The sequence below is a fragment of the Simochromis diagramma genome, unplaced genomic scaffold (assembly GCF_900408965.1).
Source record: "Simochromis diagramma unplaced genomic scaffold, fSimDia1.1 OVJJ01000596.1, whole genome shotgun sequence".
Taxonomy (NCBI): domain Eukaryota; kingdom Metazoa; phylum Chordata; class Actinopteri; order Cichliformes; family Cichlidae; genus Simochromis; species Simochromis diagramma.
This window is the reverse complement of record NW_024387245.1, coordinates 24,418,632-24,439,721: the sequence shown is the minus strand read 5'-3', so window position 1 is coordinate 24,439,721 and position 21,090 is coordinate 24,418,632. Positions and strand designations below refer to the sequence as shown.

Below are 21,090 nucleotides of genomic sequence, written 5' to 3'. Positions count from 1 at the left end.
TATATATATATATATATATATATATATATATATATATATATATATGTTGTGTGTGGGATATGTATATGTGTATATGTATATGTATATGTGTATATATATATATATATATATATGTATATATATATATATATGTGTGTATATCCTGTGTGTATATGTATATGTGTATATATATATATTGTTCCAGAGGTTTGGAGCAACAATAGAGTTTGTTCCAGAGGTTTGGAGCAACAATAGAGTAGGCCCTGCTCCCTCTGAGCTAAATAAAAATAAGCTGAAAAGAAGCTGACACAAAGTGCTAATTTCAATTATTTTCTGTTCAGTATAGAGTAAATGTGAAGGACTATAAAATATTAGAAAAAAAAAAATTTAAGTACATTTTACCAAATTAAATATCAATTTTGTATTATAATTTTTCATTATTATTTTAACTGCTGTAACAAAAGAATTTCACAAATATAGGATAGTGCATTTGTCCTCTTTTATTTATTATTGCAGAAATTACCATAAGACGTAATGTTTTATTTCATAGCTCAGACCTGTAGATTCATGCATAATGTGTTAGATAAATAAAGACTTTCAACACATAATCTCTTGGTCAAAAAAGAAGAAACTTTATTATTAAAACAGGTATTTTCAACACCGTGAGTTGGTCTAAAGAGCTTTATACAGCAACAAAAGACCAGGAATACACTGAAAACAGGTAAATACACAGCACTGATAAGTACCTATAATATATGTGTATTATCACTACACTGTATATCATACTGAGTCCTTATCTCAAAAGAAACAAGAGTCACAAGGCTCTCAAACAGTCTGTGGGTTCAACTTTAGCAGCTGGAAACTCAACTTAAAAACATTCAGAGTTTCTCACCAACTTTGACGGAGGCTGCTGAGGTTCAGACACATCATGTGTTTTTTCCTATTATTACGACTGCACATGAATGCACCTTTACAAACAGGAGAAGCAAGGATTTAAGAAGAAGGATGGAAAGAGAAATTTCTCATCATTTGTCCATTTTTTGTTTTAGCACATGCCTGTGGCCTTTAGAAGACTTTACAAAGGAAGAAATAAATAGAAAAATACAAAATAGTTTTGGGATAATTCACCCACATTTCTATGTACAGGAACCCCCCACCAAAAAAATGAACCAGGTGGGATTATTTGATTTTTGCAAACAAAATTTACTGATGGAGAAATGTCCATAATTTCAGATCACACATAGTCAAAAATCAAATAAGTTTTACTTTATTTTACACAGTTAGAATCTTATTTTGATAGTTCTGTCCATACTTCCTGTCAGTTGTATGAAATTCACTGCCACAGTCGTCACGTTCCTTTAAACAATGCACAAACATATCAACAGGTCACCGGAGTGATCCAGTAGCTGTTGGACTACAGGTTAAAATCCTGGACGAGCACCATGTGCTATCTGTCAAAAAGCCCAAAAAAGCCTTTTTTTAAACAAGGAAACTAAAAATTAAAGGTCATGACTTTTCAACTGTCAGCTCTAAGAGAAATTGTAAGAAAAGGAAAAAGAAAAAAAAAAAGTATTTTACACAACTTTTATAATGCACCCCTACCATCATAAGGTGACGCCAAAAGCCTGTTTGATGACTATGACTAAGCACATGTTACTAATTACTTAGTGTTGAATTGTATGGCAAAAAGCTACCATAAAGTTGAGTGTACCAGTCTTAAAATAGTAAATACACAACAACAAGTGACCACTGAGAGGTACAGGTAACATGTCATCACAACCAGTCTTGGTCATTTGAAAGTTGTTTGGGTTTAAACAGCTGCCACTGAATATCGCATAATACTTCTGATTTAAATGCAGTAAGTTCTGCCAAACTGATAATTGGCAGTTTAGCACACAAACATGATGATAAGCCCAATCGATCATCAGAGGATGTATGTGAGATTTATCAAAGAATTCCAGATGTACCAGAAAGTAGCATAAGAACAACCTCATTGACTTCTTACATCACAACGAGCTCATATATTTGGGCCTTTTAAACACTGGTAATCTAACAACAACAGAGTGCCAACTTAAACATTCATGATGACATACCAAGTGATGACCCCCTGGTAACTCCAGGAAGCCAGTGCTCAAATGCCAAAATTGCAGTTCCTCTAATGTCCACTTGAGGCTCCAAAAGCAAGTCAATCTCCCCCAGACTCATGTTAAATGCCCAATTTTACAGCAGAAGTAAACATGTTTTGGAGTCTGATACAAGAAAACTGTTTCAGTATCTGTCGAGTTTTTCAACCTTCATAACAAATGCACAACCATCACCTTGGCTAACTGGACCTTTTTTTAACGCAGACTTGAGTGGTTAAAAAAGGGCAACTGGACTTCTTTAGGTTTCTTTAGCCATTTCATTTTTCATCCAGGAGGCTTTTCCAGTTCAAATTATGAGAAATGGCATGTGTCATTACCGTCACTGAGGCCAAAAGGTGGCACCTGTCTAAGACAAGTACTGTCAACTACTTTATTTTTAAGCACTCAAGACTACCATGACCAGCACAACTGAGAACCTATACAGGCATTTTTAATGCAGTTACTGACAAATAATTTGGTTTTCTCTGTGATTTATTATGGGCAATCACTATACTGCAAGTGTACCAGGAAGTAAGTATAACGATATTATTATGTCAGCAAAGTGAACTTGCAGGAAGTCTTCAAAAATCTTGTGTGGTTCAACATTCAAAGGTATTTAGCTGACAATGTAATAACAGAAACAGAGACGGCTGGAGATAACAGACGGACAAAACTATCAAAATATGTAAATATTTTTTCAAAGATAAAGCAACAGATTAAAAAGCTGCTGTACAAGAAAAAAAAAATCAATTGGTCTGCGAGGCCTTCACACTTACTTAGAAAAGATTGGCAAACAATCAAACTCAACTTCAGGAAAAAAAAAATGAAAGAAAAAGAAGGAAAGTGCAACAGAAACCAGTCAGAGTGCTGTCGGTTACTGAATGTCTCTAAATACTGCAATACCCAGAATCCTCTGGGGTCGTGAAATCAGAGTTTTTTGCATATTCACAACACTGCCATCAAGAATTCAATAAAGACTCACAGCAGTGCCTTCTGGGAGATGCAGTCGGCTTCTGTCTTAAAGATCACATGCAGTCATAATGCAACGATTACACTCAGTGATGTGATGTGGAAGCCCCGCCCACTAAGCGGCTCTTCCCTTTTGCAGGAAAGAAAGCAGCTTCTGTGCTCCACATCCAGGAAAGCTTTCGCTCTGGTTTTAGCTTCACCAGCTGATCTGCTGCCACAAATTTCATCTAGCTGAACTCGAGAACCGCTTACTGGCTTTTTGTTGGACTTGCAAGCAGAGCTCTGACTAAAACAACAGGATATGAGCACATTTCTGTATTTTTTAAGGCTAAAGTAGCAAAACATCTGCTGGTTCAAATATGCAAAATATAACCCAGATATGTGCCTGTGACTCAGTGGCTGCCGAGGTCCACCTGTGCCAGCTGCCAGCTGTGTTTATGACTTCTGGGCCACATCTGATGATTGCCAAATGCCAGAACTGAGCGACAAGAGGGCCAAACGTGGGCCAGAAAAAGCTGATTTTTTTTTAGTTCAAAAGGAAAAAAATAAAATAAAAAAATCACATCTTATAAGAAAGCTAATTTCATGCGAGCAAAGTTTATATTGAATACGTACGTTTTTGGTTTTTATTTTAATCACGCGTTGCACACACCTCACAGCCAGTTGCATGTAGTGGCCTGTGTATTACTCCAGGACTCATTTCAGTGAAAATAAGCTTGCAATTTGTTGTCCGATTGCAAATAAGTGCGGTTTTCTATTAACACTTCTTATGTGTTATTGCTGTTTTTATTGTAAATTTGTTTGTTTTTTTCCTGAATTTTACATCACGTAACTATGCCCTTTCATTTTTTTTCTTTCAATGGCCCGAATACAACCAAAATAAACTTTTCCACAGACAATTCAATGCTGGCGACTTGTTTTTGCTCCTTTCACTGGTGGGCTGTGAGTTTCAGATGGACAGCTGCAGGAAGGCTGTGACTACCACTCCCAGATAAAACCTTTTAGTGTTACAACAACGAACCAAAGAAAAGCTAATAAATTATAATAAAGATGTTGCTCTAATCGTAAGTCACGCTGATAGTGCAGGCCACCTGGTTGAATCCAACTTAACCATTATATGGTTTTTCTTGTGACGTCATACAGGTCAGCAGTGCTTGGAGCCTCCAGCTGTTGGCGGATTAACATGGAAACATCTGCAGCATGTAAATAAAACTGAGCGCTCAGCAGATCAGGAAATGTTTATATTTTCAATCTAAAGCAAAAAAGTACCTCACACAGGGGTCAGAGACGCTGTCCACCTCCTCTTTTCTTCTTTTTGTTGCTTGTTACAAGTGTTCGTTGTCACAGCAACAACTTAACCATCAGTCCTGTACAGATAAACACTTTTGCATCATTTTAAAATGCTATTATTTGTCTCAGGTTTACTTCTCTTCCTCCTCCTCCTCCTCCTCCTCTTCTTCTTCTTCCTCTTTCTCTTTTCCTCCTTTGTCTCCCCGTGACACTTCTTTCTTTCTGTCCTCTTCTTCTTCACCTCCTCCATCACCATCTGCCTCATCCTCTGCTTTTTTAGACTCTTCCTTGTCTCCTGTGCCCTTAAACAATTTAAATAAAACCCATTTTACTCGTCACACAGAGGTATAAAGCTTTATTGGGTATGAAGTGCAATATATTCTTATAAACTTGGAAATCTATTGGAAATGAGCCAATCCATTAGTATAAATTAGTGTTCCTTGCAACCTTCTCAGTTTTCTTTTCAGTAAAATGCATGTTTCTTTTTGTTGTTTGCATTTTCTTTCTCAACTTTTATTCATTCTAAGGTTATTATAAATTTGCTAATTTTCTCCTGGAACTTTGACCCCTTTTTTTCTCATAAATCTGTTTGTTTTCTCTTGTACATTTACCTTTTTTTGCCTCCAAAAAAGTGAATTTTTTCATTAGACTTGCCAGTTTTTGTTAACGTAAATACATTTACTAATTGTTGTACAAATTCTGTAATTTCTTTCTTATAAATTGGCCATTTAATTTTTATTCTAAAATCTAACAAAATTAATAATGAACATTTATTTGTTATTAATTATTATTAACAATAAATAATTTTTTCAAACACATTTGGAAATGAAACACATTCGCAGTCTTTATCTTGTACATTTTTTTACACTTCACATAAGTGATTTTTTCCTCTTAAACTTGCCAGTCCTTTAATTTAAATACATTTAATATTTTTTCTAAAACTAAGGTTTTTTTTATAAATCTACCTTTTGTTGTGTTGTAAATTTGCACATTTTAAAAAATATTTTCTCTCTCTTTTTTTGGAAAATGTTTGTAGTTTACTGTAAATTTGCCAGCTTTAGCAAACTTTTATTCCGTCTTGCAGATTAACGTTTAGATTTTTCCTGTTCAAGTTTTGAAAGCACATTTTTCTTTGATGTGAATACATTTGTGCCAAAAAATGATCGTCTGCAAAAAAAATATATTTTTTCCCGGTATTTGCCAAAAAAGTGATTGCTCGTGTAAATAACTTGCTGGTCTATAATATGTTAAATATATGTCAAATGAATCCCACAATGAATGATATCAAGTCATCCTGAGGCACTAACAACGTTCCTGTAACAAGGTAGAAGCTACAATCAGTTTTTGGCAGTGACTTTTATATATTCTTTATTTATCCAGTTAAAAAAAAAAAAATCTCGTTGACATTAAAAATGTCTTTTGTAAGAGTAATCTGTCCAAGAGGACAGCAGATATTGCAACAAATATAACAATAGATCTGTAAACATATTTTAAGTGGACAAAAAGGACCGGATTGGTTATAATGTAAGTACAATAACACAGATTTATAAAGATACTTAAAAAAATGTAATTTTAAAATTTTATATATAACCCCTTTGTAAACCCTGTTCACCGAAGTCTATTTACCAACATACGTAAAGATGTTACACATAAAAAACACACGGAAACATTGGAAATTAGTTTTTGGCAGGCGGTCACGTTTTGGCACAACACCGCTCTTACATGAATTCTTTCAACTTTGTCTCATATACCTGCGCTTTTACCCAGAGGTGAAGCCCTGTTTGTTTTTTGCTCGTCTTTCCGTGTTTCTGCAGAAGCACCTGCGCTCCTGTGTATGACGCAGGCGCTCAGGTGTACCTGCTTCACGCGGCTCCTCCTCCGGCTCGGGATGCGGGCCTTCATCCTCCGGGACAGCGCCAGCAGCTTGTTGTGTCTCTGTCTCCTCTTCGCTTTCTCCGCGTCCTCTCTCCGCTTCTCCTCCGCGCGGTCCGAGTCCGACTCGTCCTGCCGCTGCAGCCGGCTCCTCTTCCTTGGCTGGACCATCCTCTTCGTGTGACTTCCGTCGTCATCTTCCTCATCGTCGTCGTCATCGTCGTCCTCTTCATCCTCGTCCTCGTCGCCGCGGCTGGACGACGAAGAGCTGTCGTCGCCTCCCAGGAAGGAGCGCTTCCTGCGGGTGACAGAGCGGCTGTCGTCGCTGGAGGTCCCCCCGGACTCGCTCCGGTCCCGGTCCTCCTGCTCGCTGTCGTCCTCAGGAGAGCTCTGGAAGTCGGACTGTGATCCGGAGGAGGAGGACGACGAGAAGGACCCTTCGTCACTGTCGTCCAGGATGGAGGCGGGCAGACCGATCTGCCGCTTCTTCGATGCGGCTACTTTGGTTTTCCGCATGGACGCGAACATTTTCCGCTTGTACAAACTCTCCATGTCTGCACGCGGTACCGGACAGTAGTGACATGAAACGGAAAAGCGACAGCAGAACCGGGCTCGGTGCACGCAGGCTAACGGCGCAGCTAGCCTCGCATTAACGACATGCTATTTATTCGCTGAAACACGCAACATGGCGCCTGAATTCACCTTCGTGAGGAATTATTTTGGAGTCTTTTCACATAAACGGACCGTTTGCAAACGTTACACTGAGAAAATCCGCGCTGAAAAGGTCACACTTAAAGGATTTTCAGCCCCTGAAAATGCCTGTGTGTTATTGTTGTGGCTTCTGCTTCTTCTCTAAAAATAACTACAGCACGCATTCGTACACAGCGCCCCCTACGGCGAAGAGCAGGCGCTACACCTGAGCAGAAATTATCCTAGCACTCCTAACACTTTCCACTAAATAAAAAAAAAATAGTCTGGGGAAAGAAAATTGTATACTAATAAAATAATATGAATCTATGAAAATAAAATCTAAATCTACAGGAAGTGACTGTGGCTAACATCAATGTTAATTTTATTTATAGGTGTGGTCAGGTGTTTAAATACACTCCTCACGTTAGTTGTAACCCACCTTCTAGTCTAAAGCGCATTTTACCAAATATTAGTGGGGGTGTATGTAAATATTTGAGTCTGTATGTTTACTTTTGACTGTTGGGATCAGAGAAAACCCAAAATAAGTTCAAATGTGTTCACCCAGTTCTTGTTTTTTAAAGTCCATCCATCCATTTGTTTCCGCTTATCCTTTTCAGGGGCGCTGGAGCCTATCCCAGCTGTCTTAGGGCGAGAGGCGGGATACACCCTGGACAGGTCGCCAGTCTGTCGCAGGGCTAACACATAGACAGAGACAACCAATCGCCAACCAACCACTCCCCCATTCACACCTATGAGTTTTTTAAAGTCATTAAAGATATATGCTGTATAATCATTCCACCCTAGAAAAAGATTAATTAAAAGCCCAAAATTACCATGACTTTCATTTCCATGATGACTGTGTGGAAACCTATGACCACAACTGTAAATGTCACATTTCATTACATCTAAACTGAATAAGAGATTAATTAGGCTTCAGTCATATAGGTCACATTTGTAAACACAAACATTTGGAAGGCTGGGAGCGTTTCGGATGTCACTGCGAGTCATTCAGACACCACCTTTTTAAAGTGGTGTTTTTGGTACATGTAGCTAGTTCACATGCCTTTGCCCTCATTATAAAAACAACACTGAAACTAAAAAAAAAAGGCCAAAACAAACAAAATAAAAAAGCTAAAGTGAAAATTTACTGATTGGAAACAAAAAGAAAAGAAAAGTACAAAACCGTTATGATTCTGTTATTTACACTACACATCTGTAAGAATGAAATCAAACATAATACAGGATAAAACATAAACAAATTCAGTGTACAGTTTCTCTTGTGATAGGTCTTTTTCTTTTACTTTATTACCGTTTTTATTTTATTCTATTATTATTTTATTTATTTGGTTTAGGTTAAGGGAATAAAAACCCAGAGTGATCATCCAAATATTTACTTGTAACATTTTGGCTCGTATAAGAAAAACTTGGACGTTTCTTATTCCGATAAATCCAAGTGGCGTCTCTCACTCATCCAGATCATTGCAGTCTAAAGGTCTTGAGATGAAAGCAACTGGACTTCTTGTTTAGGTTCTTGAAGACATTTTAGAAAGGTGTATTCAATTCTCCATGAAACGACTTCAAGTACCTGAAAGAGGTCGAGGTGCTGTTGACTCAAACACTTCAAATGCTGCTGAGTGTCTGTGAGACTGCTGAGGAGTTTTTCTTCTCCCCAAAGGCCTGAAAACACCAACAAATACAGCTTTAACAAAAGAAACGAGGTCTACGGTGGAACCTTCAGTGAGATTTTAATCCTAATTTGATTTAAAAACAGGTTTGTTTGTATCATGAAACATTCCTCGAGTCTTCCTTTCATCTCTGAAACTGCACAGACACACAAGAACAGAGGACCTCCGTTAGGTCCCCAGTCAGGACTTCTGTGCTAGGAGCGTGCTCAGTTTGATTTTCCCGTCCATGGAGGCTGTCAGGCAGGTGCCGCAGTCCACTGCTGAGCACCAGTCGACGGTCACCACTGGTGCTTTATGCCCCCCCAGTGACAGCACCCTCTCCAGAGCTGACTCCCCACTGGCCAGCTGGAAGAGAGGGGACCAGGAAATTTTTTAAAATACAAAACACATTTAAAGCATTAAAGAATGCTTACTTACTTACTTACCGACAGACATGAAGGTGTACTCACTCTGTATATGAGTCCACCGGAGCTAGAACAGGTCAGGACGTGTTGACCTTCAGAGTCAAACGTGAAGAGTCGACCTCGAGGGATTTGAACCTGAACAAGAATTATATCACCAAGTTAGAAAACAGCACCCCAAATTGTTCACTTTGGTGATTTTACTTCTTTGAACTATGAAAAATGTTTTCTTATGAACAGAGTTTAATTTACTTTGTAGAATTCAATGTTTTCTAGCAAGCTTTGGTCATGAAATCAAATGAAGTGCTGTCTTGAAAATTAACCAGCAGGTCTGCTTACTTGTTTGTAGCCGCTGTACCCCGACAGGACGAAGGGCCCGGTGGCGTCCTGAGGTAAAATCTGCTCCGACTGCTTAACCCCACAGCGATGGATGTTCCACTGGATAAACTGCATGCGCGCGCACACACACACACACACACACACACACACACACACACACACACACACACACACACACACACACACACACACACACACACACACACACACACACACACACACACACACACACACACATTTTCTTGACTTTCCTGAGTAACATAAGGAGAACAGACGGAGCTACACTAGTTCTGGCTTTCACGCACCTTGCCATCTTCTCCGATGCTGAAGACGGTATTTTCATCATAGCTGAACTCCACACTGTAAACTTCCCCATCATGAGCTCTCCAGCTCATCGCGCTCTCATACCGCTGCATATCTACAGAAGACAGAGGACAGAAATGTATTTAACTTACTTGGGTTTTGGTAAGTGACAGCAAAGAGGCCACAGATTAATCCTCTTTGAAAATAATCTTTGGATGAATCGAGTATGAACGCAGACCAAACAGTCTGATGACTCCGTCAGCGGCTCCAGTCACCAGCAGGTTTCCATTGTGATTGAAGGCTGTGCAGTTTATGGCTACTGGTTCTGGCTCCAAAGAGAACTGGAGCTGAAAGACAGAAAGTCAGAACATTATGCTACAGGCAGGAAATAAAAAGAGCAGTTTAACTAGTTTAACTGAAACTATCAGGCAACTGAATTGGAGCTCATAGTCAGGCACATAACAGAGGAAAAGTTGAGTTAATACCCAAACCTTTCTTGGAAACAGGTTTCAGGTTTGCCAGAGCAGTCAGGTAGCCTGTTTAAAATGTGCAAACACAGTTTAAGCAGCACCTATAGGGCTGAAGTGCCAAAAACTGCAGCTCTAATCATGTCCACTGGAGGCTCACTCTAGCAGTGAATCAGTCCCATAGACCAGGGGTGGCAAACTCCAGGCCTCGAGAGCCAATGTCCTGCAGGTTTTAGATAACACCCTGGGTCAACACACCTGAATCAAATGATTAGTTAATTACCGGGCTTCTGGAGAACTTCAAGAAATGTTGGGGAGGTAATTTAGCGATTTAAATCCATTTTGACCCCCATTGCAGCTTAAAATTAAGGGTGTGGTCACTTTGATTGACACATGGTTGCCCTCTGAGCTGCTAGCTCCCTGAGGCTTCACGTCAGCTACCTGAACTGGACGCCTTGACTCAGTCTGTGCACTTGGAGTTTATATTGCTCCAGTTTTCTGCTACAGCTGGGGTTTTAAATACACATTCTTTAAACCCAGTGGTTCCTGTTCCTGGTCTTGGACTGATGTGCAGACATATTAGCTAAATGATCAGTTAACCACCTGCTGTTTGACAGTCTTGGTGTCCCATAGCAGCAGCTGACCAGACACCGTTATGGGAAGTCGAGGAGCAGACTCGCCACTTCCAGATCGACTGTGAGCTGCAGCTGAACAGACGAATGATGAACCGCTGGGGCTGCAGGCTAAAGACAAGATACTGAAAGGCAGAAAAATACATTCTCATATGGAGATGACTTCGACTGTTGAAGACACAGTAAATCTAGTTTATGGACGTAGTTCCATTCAATTTGGTCAAATTATAATGCAATCAAATAAAAGAGCACCGCCCATTTTAGCTCCATCACTATCGGATGGGTTGACATTAATTTTGGCACATAACAACATTACTGATACTGAAACATAACCAGATTTGGATCAGATTTTCAGTTTAGCGCTCCATAAAAACTTCTGAGTTCCTGAGCTGCAGCTTTTAGACACTTTTTTGTCTCAGCAAGGAGGCACTTTCATGCAATACAAAGCCAACAAAGAGGCAGAAATTGGTCCTAATTATGTTAGTGAGGAGCTCCAGGGTGCAGGTTTACCGTGGATGAGCCTCGTCGATGTTCATCTCATAGAGATTCTTCTTGGCTTCCGTATCGTACAACCGCACTGTGCCAACGCCGCTGCCTAATAACAACTGATCACACACACATGCAAACACACATTTTACTGTTGGACAGATGTGTTTGGTGTATCAACTAGGTCACAAGTAACCTTGGGGTTTAGGCTTAGGGTTGGGTTTTTGTTTTGACTAGTGCTAAATAGGCAAATATCAAGGAACTAAGAGATTTTACCTTTCAAATTAAGTCTTGTAAATTAATTTTGGCAGTGCAATTGTTCTGTATGCATTGCACTAGAGACAACTGTCTGAAAACAAGTAACGAAATCCTAACCCTAGCCTTAGGTGGATCATTGGTGACCTAGTGCATGGTAAAATGTTACCTTATCAGAATATTTATAAAATCAATGTATCTGAAAGTAAACACTGCTACCAGTCGGTCTGGTTTGGTGGCCCACTCCAGAGACATTAGAGGAGATTTGGACATGATGGTGGCTTTGGTCTGCATGATGGGGTTGAACGACCACACCTGACGGAGTAGGAGGGGCAGAGGAAGAAGTCTTTCATGAGTTTTCCTGTCAGTATATGCCGTTAGAATACCGTAGCTTGAAGACTATGAAATGCAGGTTTACCTTGATGACTCCGTCAACATCCAAGCTAGCGACACGGCGACCAGAACAGTCAACCCTTGAAAACAAGCCAAGGGCAACAGAAAGAAAAGAAAACTGATTAAGGCTGAGTTTTTGTTTTTATCCTTAAAGTGGGTGAATTGTGACAATGTTACAGACAGACCTGCAGTGCATGATGGATGAGTGGTGTTCTCCGTACTCCTCCTGGCTGAGTTTAATGAAGGGAGGTTCCTCTTGGCTTGCACCGCAGCTTCTGCTGTTTGAGGTATCGGTAGGTTCACTTGAGGACTCAATGGGAGGCTCCACCTCCCCCAGCTCCCCTTTCTTCTCTGATGTCTGAAGATAACACATGAAAGGGCTCACCAGACCAAAAAATTATTGTCTTCCAGCATACTAATTCAAAGTGCAGGTTGACCACTCGCAAAACTGTTTGAACATAGCTGACCTTTACCTCCACAGGTAAGGTAAGACTAAGGGCATCGCATTTGTTGCATATCTAAAGGATGCAACTATACCTGTGGTGGTTTGGAGAAAAGCTCCTTCCTCTCCTTCTCATGATCTTGGATTCTTTTGTGTCTCGAATTCTGGTTCCCTGACTGGTTTGTAGACAGCTGGGACTGGGAGCTCACTGGTTCACTGGTTGATGACTGGGTAGATGCTGGCTTCACCTCCTTAACTTGGCCTGCTTCTTTAGATTTCACAGGCTAAAAAAGATGGAAATGATTACAATCGTAAATGTAGAAAACTGGAACACCAGTGCAGCTTGCTATTACTCTCTGAGGGAATGATTTTCAAACTTTGTGGTAGAAAATAATTAAAATATCAAATTCATTACCCAATATTTATTATACTAATGGACACACCCAATGAACCCAATCAAGCCTCGATCCTGAATCAGTGTGAAGTTTAGTCTGCTGCAGAGTCCTTAACAGACATCTCTTATTGGACAGGTTGGTTACCGCCCATTGTACATCATGAAGCTTTGCCATTTCCTATCCATTTTCTATCACTAATCTGGGTCCAGATCACATTGGTAGTATAAGCAAAGATGCCTAGGCCTCCCTTACTCCTGACTTCAGCTTTTTTGTATCTTCCCAAGCCAATTAAAAGACTTGACCTCTCTGGTGTGTCCTGGATCTGTGTTGGGAGTCTCCTGTGTGTGCCCGACACACCTCACATAAGAGGTGTCCAAATCTCCCCAACTAAGTTCCAACAGGAACAAGTCTGACTTGTTGCTGACAATACAATCCAAGCTCTTACAACAGTTGTACATGTTGCCAAATAGCCCATAACAACAACCACATACCCCATACATTTGACTATGTAGACTGCTAGGGCAACATTAGAAACTAGCATCAAAGTCCAACTAGTTGGAGACATTTCTTTATTAGGGTTTGTTAGTCTTTATCATCTTCCTGATGAGATGGTAACTCAGAAGAAGGTATACTGTCCCAAGTACCAAATTTCTAAAGTGAAGGGTCTTTCACTTTCCATATACAATCATCAGCTTTTGAACATATGATGACCTGTCTCTGACTCACTAGTTGCAAAAAACCCAATTTTGTTAAATAAACAACCATCCAGTCTGTGAGTCAAGGTCTTTTTTAAATCTGTGAATTTGGCAATTCCTTGTGCTCACCTGATTACTCAGTGGGTCCTTCCTGCCCATTGCTGCCTGGCTTGGTGAGGACCCAGAGATGGCTTGCATTGGTTTCCCTGGGGTTCGTCTGCCTTGTGGTAGGAATGTTGAGAAGAAGTTTCTGGTAGGGGTGGTGGCAGTGCTGACAGCTCGCTGGCTCGTCACTAAGTCCCTACAAAGAGAAAAAAAGAAAGGAAGTTTTAAAACAGCATACTACTACACTGAATCCAAGCAAAGAGACCACAGCTATCAGCAAATGCCATTGCCATGAAAGGGTATGAGTTTTGCGACAATTTTTGGATAGTTAAAGTGAGCACAATAAACACCAGAACCCAAGATATCATACTGGCTATGCCGACTTGTCTTGATCACATAATTGCCATCTCTTCCTTTGTAAGCACATGATGAACATGCATCTGGCATTTATCCTTTTGCGCTGCTCACTTGTCCAGTTGGGTGAACATTCGTTGGTGGACAGGTGTCCACATGTGTAAACTGACTGGTCTACAGCTATACACGTCCATTTGCAACAAGTAGAGCTGTACTATGTGTGTTCTGACACTTTCTGACAAAAAGTAGCATCAAGGTCTTCAATGATTTGTAGCTCTTTGCCAGCAAGCCTTTCGACCCTATGAGCATCAATAGTTCGTGGGGTTTCAATGACCGTGCTGCTGGTTCGCCAGTTGCTGTTCATTGGACTTATAGAGCAGTTCTCACTATGAAGCAACAACACTGTTTGCACCATATCAAAACCAAGGTGTGACAGGCCATTTCTGTCCAGTCTTGCTATGACCTTCCAAAAGAGACCTCTATAAATGGATCAATCACTATCAAAGATACTTAGGTCATTAAAACTTGTATATTTTCAGTAAGTAAAAAATAAGGTTAGACTTTTGACTGCCTAAAAAACTTCTTTTTTTCTACCCTGACTACTATGCTTACCAGTTAGTTTTTCAATTTTGAAGAATTTTTCTAATTCTCTTCATAACCGTGCGTGAGATTTTACTGTATTGAGACACAAATCCCCTTGTTTCAGTAAGGGAATCCAACATAAAACTCTGCCAAATCAAAGATGCAGAGCTGTGGTGACCTCTTGTGACAAGGGCACAGACGAAAGTAGCTTTTTTTGAGGAGGGGGGGGGGGTTGGCCCAAAAACCTATGTGCAGTCTGAGATCCTCAGCCAAAGATGTGTTGCTTCTTCCTGTGAATAGGTGGGAGACATAGTCTTTGTTGCCAGGGCTCCTTTGCTTCCTGGTAGAGATCTTTATTGGTCCCCAGGCTTCTCAGTTACTCAGAATCAAGTGGGGTATCGTGGCTTTGTTATCAGTGATCTCTGGTCAAGATCTTTTTGGGTCTACTGTATTTTAGTTACTCCAAAAAAGTAGGAAATCAAGTCAGTGCTCCCTGGTAAAAGTCTTCATAAATCCACTTCAGAACCACGAGGATTTTGCTTCACCGGTTAGCACTGCTGCCTCGCAGCAAGAACGCCCTGGATTCAAATCCACCATCTGGTTGCAGGCTTTCTGTGCGGAGTTTATATGTTCTTCCAGTATCTGCGTGGGTTTTCTCCAGGAATTCTGGCTTCCTCCTGGAGTCCAAAAACATGCATGGAATTAGGTTAATTGGTAATGCAAAAACCTTAGGTATGAATGTGAGTATGAATTGTTGTCCGTCTCTCTGTGTTGGTCCTGGGACAGTCTGGCTGCCTTTCCAGAGTTAACCCCACCTCTTGCCCTGTGGCACTATGGCAGCTGGGACAGGCTTTAGCACAGCCACGACCCTGAACTGGATAAGCAGAAGAAAATGAATGGATCCAAGGGCTTCTTGTTAGAGGTCTTCTTCAGTCCACTTCAGAACCAAATGGGTCACCATGTGTTTGTTGTCAAGACCATTTTTGTGTATAATACTTGGTGGGTGTGGTTTATCACCATCATGCATTGAATTATTCATTTGAAGAGGAAATAATGAATGTGTAATTGACAAGTCTAACAACACTTACTGCAAAAGTTAGGTTGCCTTATCATCAGCCATCATCAGCCAACTAACCCCTTAGTATCCATTAAAAAAAAAGTGTGTTGAGTTTGGGTTTTTTCTGGGTCCATTTCAGATCGGGTCCAACATCGATTCAAGCCCCCTCAACGATCCAGATGAGGAGCTTTAACTAACTTCTTAAAAGATACTTCTGTCAATCACATTTTTTTAGAGTATTTTAAAGTTTATTGGGGAACTGTATTTGCTGGCCCGGTCTATCGATCGCCTGGAAGTTTAACAAAAAAAAAAAAAAAAAAAAAAAAAAATGGCTCAATGGAACAATTCATCAGGTGAATTGTTTATTGTGAAACATCAACCGCATTACAGCACACAGTTTAAATACTGCAACAGCATAAATATTTTGGCATTTTTGGCAACAATACGTTAGCTAAAATATGGTTTTAAATAGTTTTTTTTATATGAATAAATATAAAATAACTCAGTTTTGTTTGATTTAAAGTGCCTGAATATGAAAATATGAGGTTACGCCATTTATTAAATAAATACTGTCACAAAAAGTGCAACAACCTTAGTTGTCATTTAGGCCTGAACCATGCTAACATCAGTCCATGTTCGTTCTGTGCTTTGTGTTAAAATGTAACTTAAGAAAACAAAATAAAAACAAACGAAACCACAAAGCTGCAATGGATAAAAATCTTGATTAATATTTTAAGGTTTAAGATGGCTGCCATCTGCAACTCACAGCACAAAACACATTAAGAGTTTCAAAGTGATAAATACAAGCACAATACGCCAGTTTTTCCATAAAAATACTTTGTAATTTTTAAAGCATGGCATTCATTTTAGAAATGAGCTAACTATTGATGGTTAAAAACATCATGATGTTGGCAGTGTTTAAAAATGGACAGAATGGCAGCCATCTTTGCTGTGGTTAGTCATCAGTAAAGACAGTGATGTTAGTCTCTCACAGCTCAGTGTCTCCCAGTCGGTCCATGTTCTGGACGTATGTCGGCAGCTTGTGGTGGATCATCTCATCTCTATCCCTCTGATCCCGGCTCTCCGTCTGCAGGGCGAACAGCTGGCGAAGATACAGCAGACAGGTCAGACGTAACGTCTACCCTGACTACAGCTTAGCATGGAGCACATCACGTTTTAAAACTTTGTTTCATGAAAAAACTTTTACACTTAGTCTATGTTTTTAAGTACTAGTGTCCAACTTTTTGTTAGTTCAAAAATGGAATAAACCAATCACATGGCAGCGACTCAGTGCAATTAAGCACGTAGACACAGTCAAGACGACCGGCAGAAGTTCAAACAAAGCATCAGAATCAGGAACAAATGGGATTTAACTGACTCTGAATGTGGCGTGGTTGGTGGTGCCAGGTTGATCTACTGCGATTTTCCCACGCAACCTCTATCTCTAGGGTTTACAGAGAATGGGATGAAGAGTAGAAAATATCCTCTGAGTGGCTTTTCTCAATCGAAATGTCTTGCTGAGGTCAGTGCCTCAGCTACATCAAGCCGATAGGAAGGTGTGGAGTTTATTTTCTAGGCACACTTTTGGCCCAATGAGTAACAACTAAATGCCACAGCCTACCTGAGCATTGCTGTCAACCATTTCCGCAAGCACAATGTAACATTTTACAATGGATGTTTTTGGGACAATTTGATATGTTCCAAAGTTCAAATCATCTCAAACTGATTTCTTTAACAGGACAATGAGTTCACTATACTAAATGGCCTCCACAGTCACTCGATATCCACCTAACAGAGGACATTTGTCAAATATTCCATGAAGAATTTAAGTGATTCTGAAGGCAAAAGGGGGTTCAATGGAGTACGGTGTACCTAATAAAGTGGCACGGAGTGGTGGCCAAATCATGGGATTAATACAGTGAGAATTAATAGGATTTGATTGGATTTTAATTAGTAAACAGAACTTTTGGAAACCCATTGAAATTAATTTTTAAGCTAAATAATGAGACTTAATTTACATGACGGGTGATTAAAAGTAAACGACGGGATCAGTTGTAGCTTTTTTGAACAAATCTACATTTGCATTATTCATGCAAAATTGATTTAATTTAAAATGAAATGCACTCTCTCACCAGCTGACGGAGCTGTTCGTTCTCCTCCATCAGGCAGGTCATCTTCTGGACTTCAGCATCGAAGCTGAGGAGGACAGGCTGAGGTGGGAAACAAGTTAAGGACTGAAAACTGAATTCCAGCAGATCAGTGCGGCCGCCTCTAAATTGTCAGAGCATGTTGAATATTAAGGCTGGCTGTGTGTTTCAAACTCAAGGATATGCATACACTGGAAGAGCACCGACAGGAAGTTATGCAGTGAAACCAGGAAGGTGTCAGACCACTGGCGGGAGAAGTACTGACAGAAGGCGGGGTTCTGCTCAGGGGAGGAGATAAATGGCAGGATGAACCAATCACGCCACTCAGCCTGACCCTGCAGCTCTGACGCCTGCTTCTGGAAAAACTCCTGAGTCTTCTCCAGGTTTCCTTTCTGGAAGGACGAGATAGATTTTTAAATCTTTGTTTCAGAAACACGCAGCAGGATGTCTGATTTCTCCACGAGGTGATACCTGCACAGTGTTGATGATGTAGTATCTGTACAGGCTGATCCTCAGCTTGTTGACGGTGGATCTGTAAACATCCTCGAGTCTGCTGAACAGACGTTTATCCAGGTAGAGCCAATATTCCTTCAGACCAGCCAGGTCAAAGCTCTGGACAAACTGCTGCAGCTGATCGATGATTTTATCCACCTGCACAGCACAAAAATAATGAAAAGTTATTCAGTGTCCTTTTTCTGCTGAAAGAAGAAACTTCTTCAAAAACCTGAAATAGCAGCTTTTTTCGTTAACCCTTCACACCATTGCAAGCTCCTTTCTCCAACTTCCAGATGATGTGACTATTTTACTGGGAGGCTGTGAGGAAACAGAAATACATCCAACAACGTTTCTGCCAGCCATACCCTGAAGCCTTTCTCCTTGTCAGCTTTTATGTCGTTGTCCAGATGTTTCAGAGTGTTGGTGAAGCCACGGTAGATCAGATACTCCCTCACATGCTCATCTGTCCTTTCCACTGCAGAGCCCATGGTGACCTCTGACCCTACAGGGAACAAGTCAGCGTTTATTATGATTATTCAGTTTGTGTCTACTGTAGTCATTTGGTTCTTTGAAAGTATAAAGACAGAGACATTTAACTTCAGGTTTTAAGATTATTTCTTACATACACATTTATACAAGTATAATATCCAGCACTCTGGCTGTACACAAATAAAGAAGAAGACATAAACACAAGAATTCCAATCAACTTTTTCTTTTAATATTAGCTGACAGACATTCAAACCATTGATCTCACTGGGTAGCTAAGTAATGTGTAGGTAGTGGGTGGTGTGGGCTTTAGCAGTCTGATGGCATGAAGATCAAAGCTTCTCCATATTGTTTCTGTGCTGGCAGCACATAAACAGCACACAGTAGTGTCTCCCCAATGGCAGTCAGCTGTTAGGGTGGCTGGAAGAATCTCCCGCGATCCTCTCGGCTCTAGATCTGCATCATCTGAAGTACACATCCTCTTCTCTCAGCTGAATCAACTACCCTCCTGATGGATAAGTGGTCATGCCCAGGGAATGATGCACCCTTCCCAGAAGTGCAGAGATTCCTGAGCGCCCTGAGCAGGAGTTTGAAGTACTTTAATCGCCTGAGGTTGTAGAAGCCTTGATGGGATTTCTTCAGCAGGGTGTTACTTGAAGTTATCCACCTTCTCTACCTAGGCCCGATTTATACTGAGAGGGTAGAATAATACTCTGCTGTTTTTTCATGGTCCCCTCGGTTTCCTGAGTTCAGCTCAAAGTTGCTCTCCTTATACCAGGTGAAAGGTGGTTGATTTCATACCAGTGGGCAGATGCATTATTATTTGAGAACAGTCCTGTTCTCGGCACATAATTTTATGGAGCTCCAGTGCTGAGGGTGAGAGGAAGGAACCATTTGTGGCCTGCCAGCCAGCCAGGAAACTGATCATGCACCTGCACAGGGATTTTTTTTTTTTTTTTGGAGGGGGGGGGGGGGGTGTCTGGAGGGGGCTATTTTTGGTACATTAGTTTACAACCTCTGCTAATACTGAGGTTACTAAGTGTGCAGATACATTTTCTTCAGAATAAATATCCATAAACATCACTGCATGAAAATGTTTAGAAATAAGGTAGATGAAGAAAGGATTCAGACCACCTTAAAGTTTACACACATTATTTTAAGCAGACAGAATGTTCTCTTTTTCACCGCTACTCAGTATAAAGTTCCTACACATTTTAGTAGATTAAGTGGACCTATTTTCCTTATTTCTAGTCATCTCGCCACAGAATTTCTGTTTACAGAAGACAGCCAATCAGAAGAAAGGTGGCTTAAAGTAGGAGGAGCTAAAGCAGGTTGTTTGAGACAAGTGACATGAAACAGTAGACAGTAAAATTAAAAAAGGATTATTTTGAGCTGTGAAACAGGCAGAGCTACTTGAGTAAATGTATTTAGTTACTGTATGTCAGCGATTATTTAACAGACTTCAAAACACTGACATCACAATATTAACATGACAATCTAACCCACTTAATGTCACTTTTCTCAACTAAAGGATGAAGAAGGTAAAAGGTAATATTGCTCAATTTCTTTTTAAACTTCAGTAGCGTTCACTCCATTAGCAATAATTCTCCTAAAACACTTCCTCTTCATGCACTGACCGCTAACTTAAAACAACATTAGATCACCGTTATGCATCCACAGCGGGACGTTGATAGTTATAAAAAAGAAAAAAGAAAGTGTACTTTAGATCCTTAAAAGTCTGAAGCAGAATATAAAGTATCATTTTTGTAAATGTAACGGTTTTGTTTGGATTTCCTCCACCGCTTTTTGTTGCTAAAAACACTTCGGCCAGACTCTATTTGAAAATCTCTTTAATTGGTACACACGGCAAATGTAAATTTAAACTCAGATTCACAATCCATCCCAGCAAACATCAAACGATGTCAACATTGACTGATTTCAGAAAATGTATTATTGTAAATCTGAAGAGACACAGGAACTGCAGTTAGCTTCATTTTAGCATCAAGTGTGCCACCAGAACAATCGACTGGAACACGTTACAATCACTATTACACAAAATCTCTCACATTAAACAGGCCAAATGCAGGCAGAATTAACATTCATTATGCTATAACATAATAAATCATAAAATCACGTCTTAACATTTACGTACCTCGGAGGAGAATCCAGATTATTTTAAATGAAGCAAATTTAAGGCGAAGTTTGGCTTGGTCTTTTCTTTGGTTTCAGCACCATGAAAGTGAACCGTCACCACCCAGAAACAGAATTGCACTTTTTTAGATCCATGAATCTTCAGAGCACAAAGCTGCTCTTCCGTCTTATTGTGAAAACTAAATGTTTACAACAACAAAGAGAAAGAAAACTCTCTTCCTGCTCTATTTTTCCTCCTGATAGTCATGTGATGAGCTAACGTATAACGCAGCCGCACACTGCGCGAACTGCGCGCCC

The 21,090-nt window shown here is 40.2% G+C and overlaps 2 protein-coding genes across 5 annotated transcripts; both read right to left on the bottom strand.

Annotated features, from left to right (window-relative positions):
- Window positions 1-589: 589 nt before the first annotated feature.
- On the bottom strand, window positions 590-7,919 carry ccdc82 (coiled-coil domain containing 82). 3 transcript variants are annotated; one of them, XR_005691351.1, is made up of 3 exons: window positions 6,219-7,919; window positions 4,341-4,663; window positions 590-4,264 (listed from the first exon to the last, which is right to left on the bottom strand). XR_005691351.1 is itself a non-coding variant. In XM_040000169.1 (2 exons), the coding sequence occupies exons 1-2, from the start codon at window positions 6,783-6,785 to the stop codon at window positions 4,493-4,495; spliced, it is 738 nt and encodes a 245-aa protein (XP_039856103.1). In that variant the 5' UTR covers window positions 6,786-7,919; the 3' UTR covers window positions 590-4,492. The 3 variants fall into 3 exon arrangements, 2 of the variants coding, with proteins under 2 accessions (XP_039856103.1, XP_039856104.1); XM_040000169.1 differs by having other exon boundaries at window positions 590-4,663; XM_040000170.1 differs by lacking the exon at window positions 590-4,264 and having other exon boundaries at window positions 4,524-4,663; window positions 6,113-7,919.
- A 732-nt stretch (window positions 7,920-8,651) lies between these two features.
- On the bottom strand, window positions 8,652-21,074 carry wdr91 (WD repeat domain 91). 2 transcript variants are annotated; one of them, XM_040000167.1, is made up of 18 exons: window positions 20,795-21,074; window positions 18,522-18,658; window positions 18,133-18,312; window positions 17,846-18,053; window positions 17,647-17,729; window positions 16,507-16,616; window positions 13,546-13,717; window positions 12,422-12,610; window positions 12,070-12,242; window positions 11,910-11,964; window positions 11,711-11,806; window positions 11,261-11,355; window positions 10,722-10,875; window positions 9,890-9,998; window positions 9,654-9,766; window positions 9,349-9,456; window positions 9,034-9,147; window positions 8,652-8,953 (listed from the first exon to the last, which is right to left on the bottom strand). In XM_040000167.1, the coding sequence occupies exons 2-18, from the start codon at window positions 18,642-18,644 to the stop codon at window positions 8,789-8,791; spliced, it is 2,247 nt and encodes a 748-aa protein (XP_039856101.1). In that variant the 5' UTR covers window positions 18,645-18,658; window positions 20,795-21,074; the 3' UTR covers window positions 8,652-8,788. The 2 variants fall into 2 exon arrangements, with proteins under 2 accessions (XP_039856101.1, XP_039856102.1); XM_040000168.1 differs by having other exon boundaries at window positions 9,058-9,147; window positions 20,795-21,072.
- Between the last annotated feature and the right edge of the window lie 16 nt (window positions 21,075-21,090).

Coding starts and splice junctions, on each gene's coding strand:
- ccdc82 (XM_040000169.1), bottom strand. CDS start 6,785: ATGGAGAGTTTGTACAAGCGGAAAATGTTCGCGTCCATGCGGAAAACC. Junction 4,664..6,218: donor GGAGGAGCCGCGTGAAGCAG/GTACACCTGAGC, acceptor AAATTGTTTAAG/GGCACAGGAGACAAGGAAGA.
- wdr91 (XM_040000167.1), bottom strand. CDS start 18,644: ATGGGCTCTGCAGTGGAAAGGACAGATGAGCATGTGAGGGAGTATCTG. Junction 12,611..13,545: donor AGGACCCACTGAGTAATCAG/GTGAGCACAAGG, acceptor CATCTTTTTTAG/CCTGTGAAATCTAAAGAAGC. Junction 9,148..9,348: donor GGTACAGCGGCTACAAACAA/GTAAGCAGACCT, acceptor ATTCTTGTTCAG/GTTCAAATCCCTCGAGGTCG.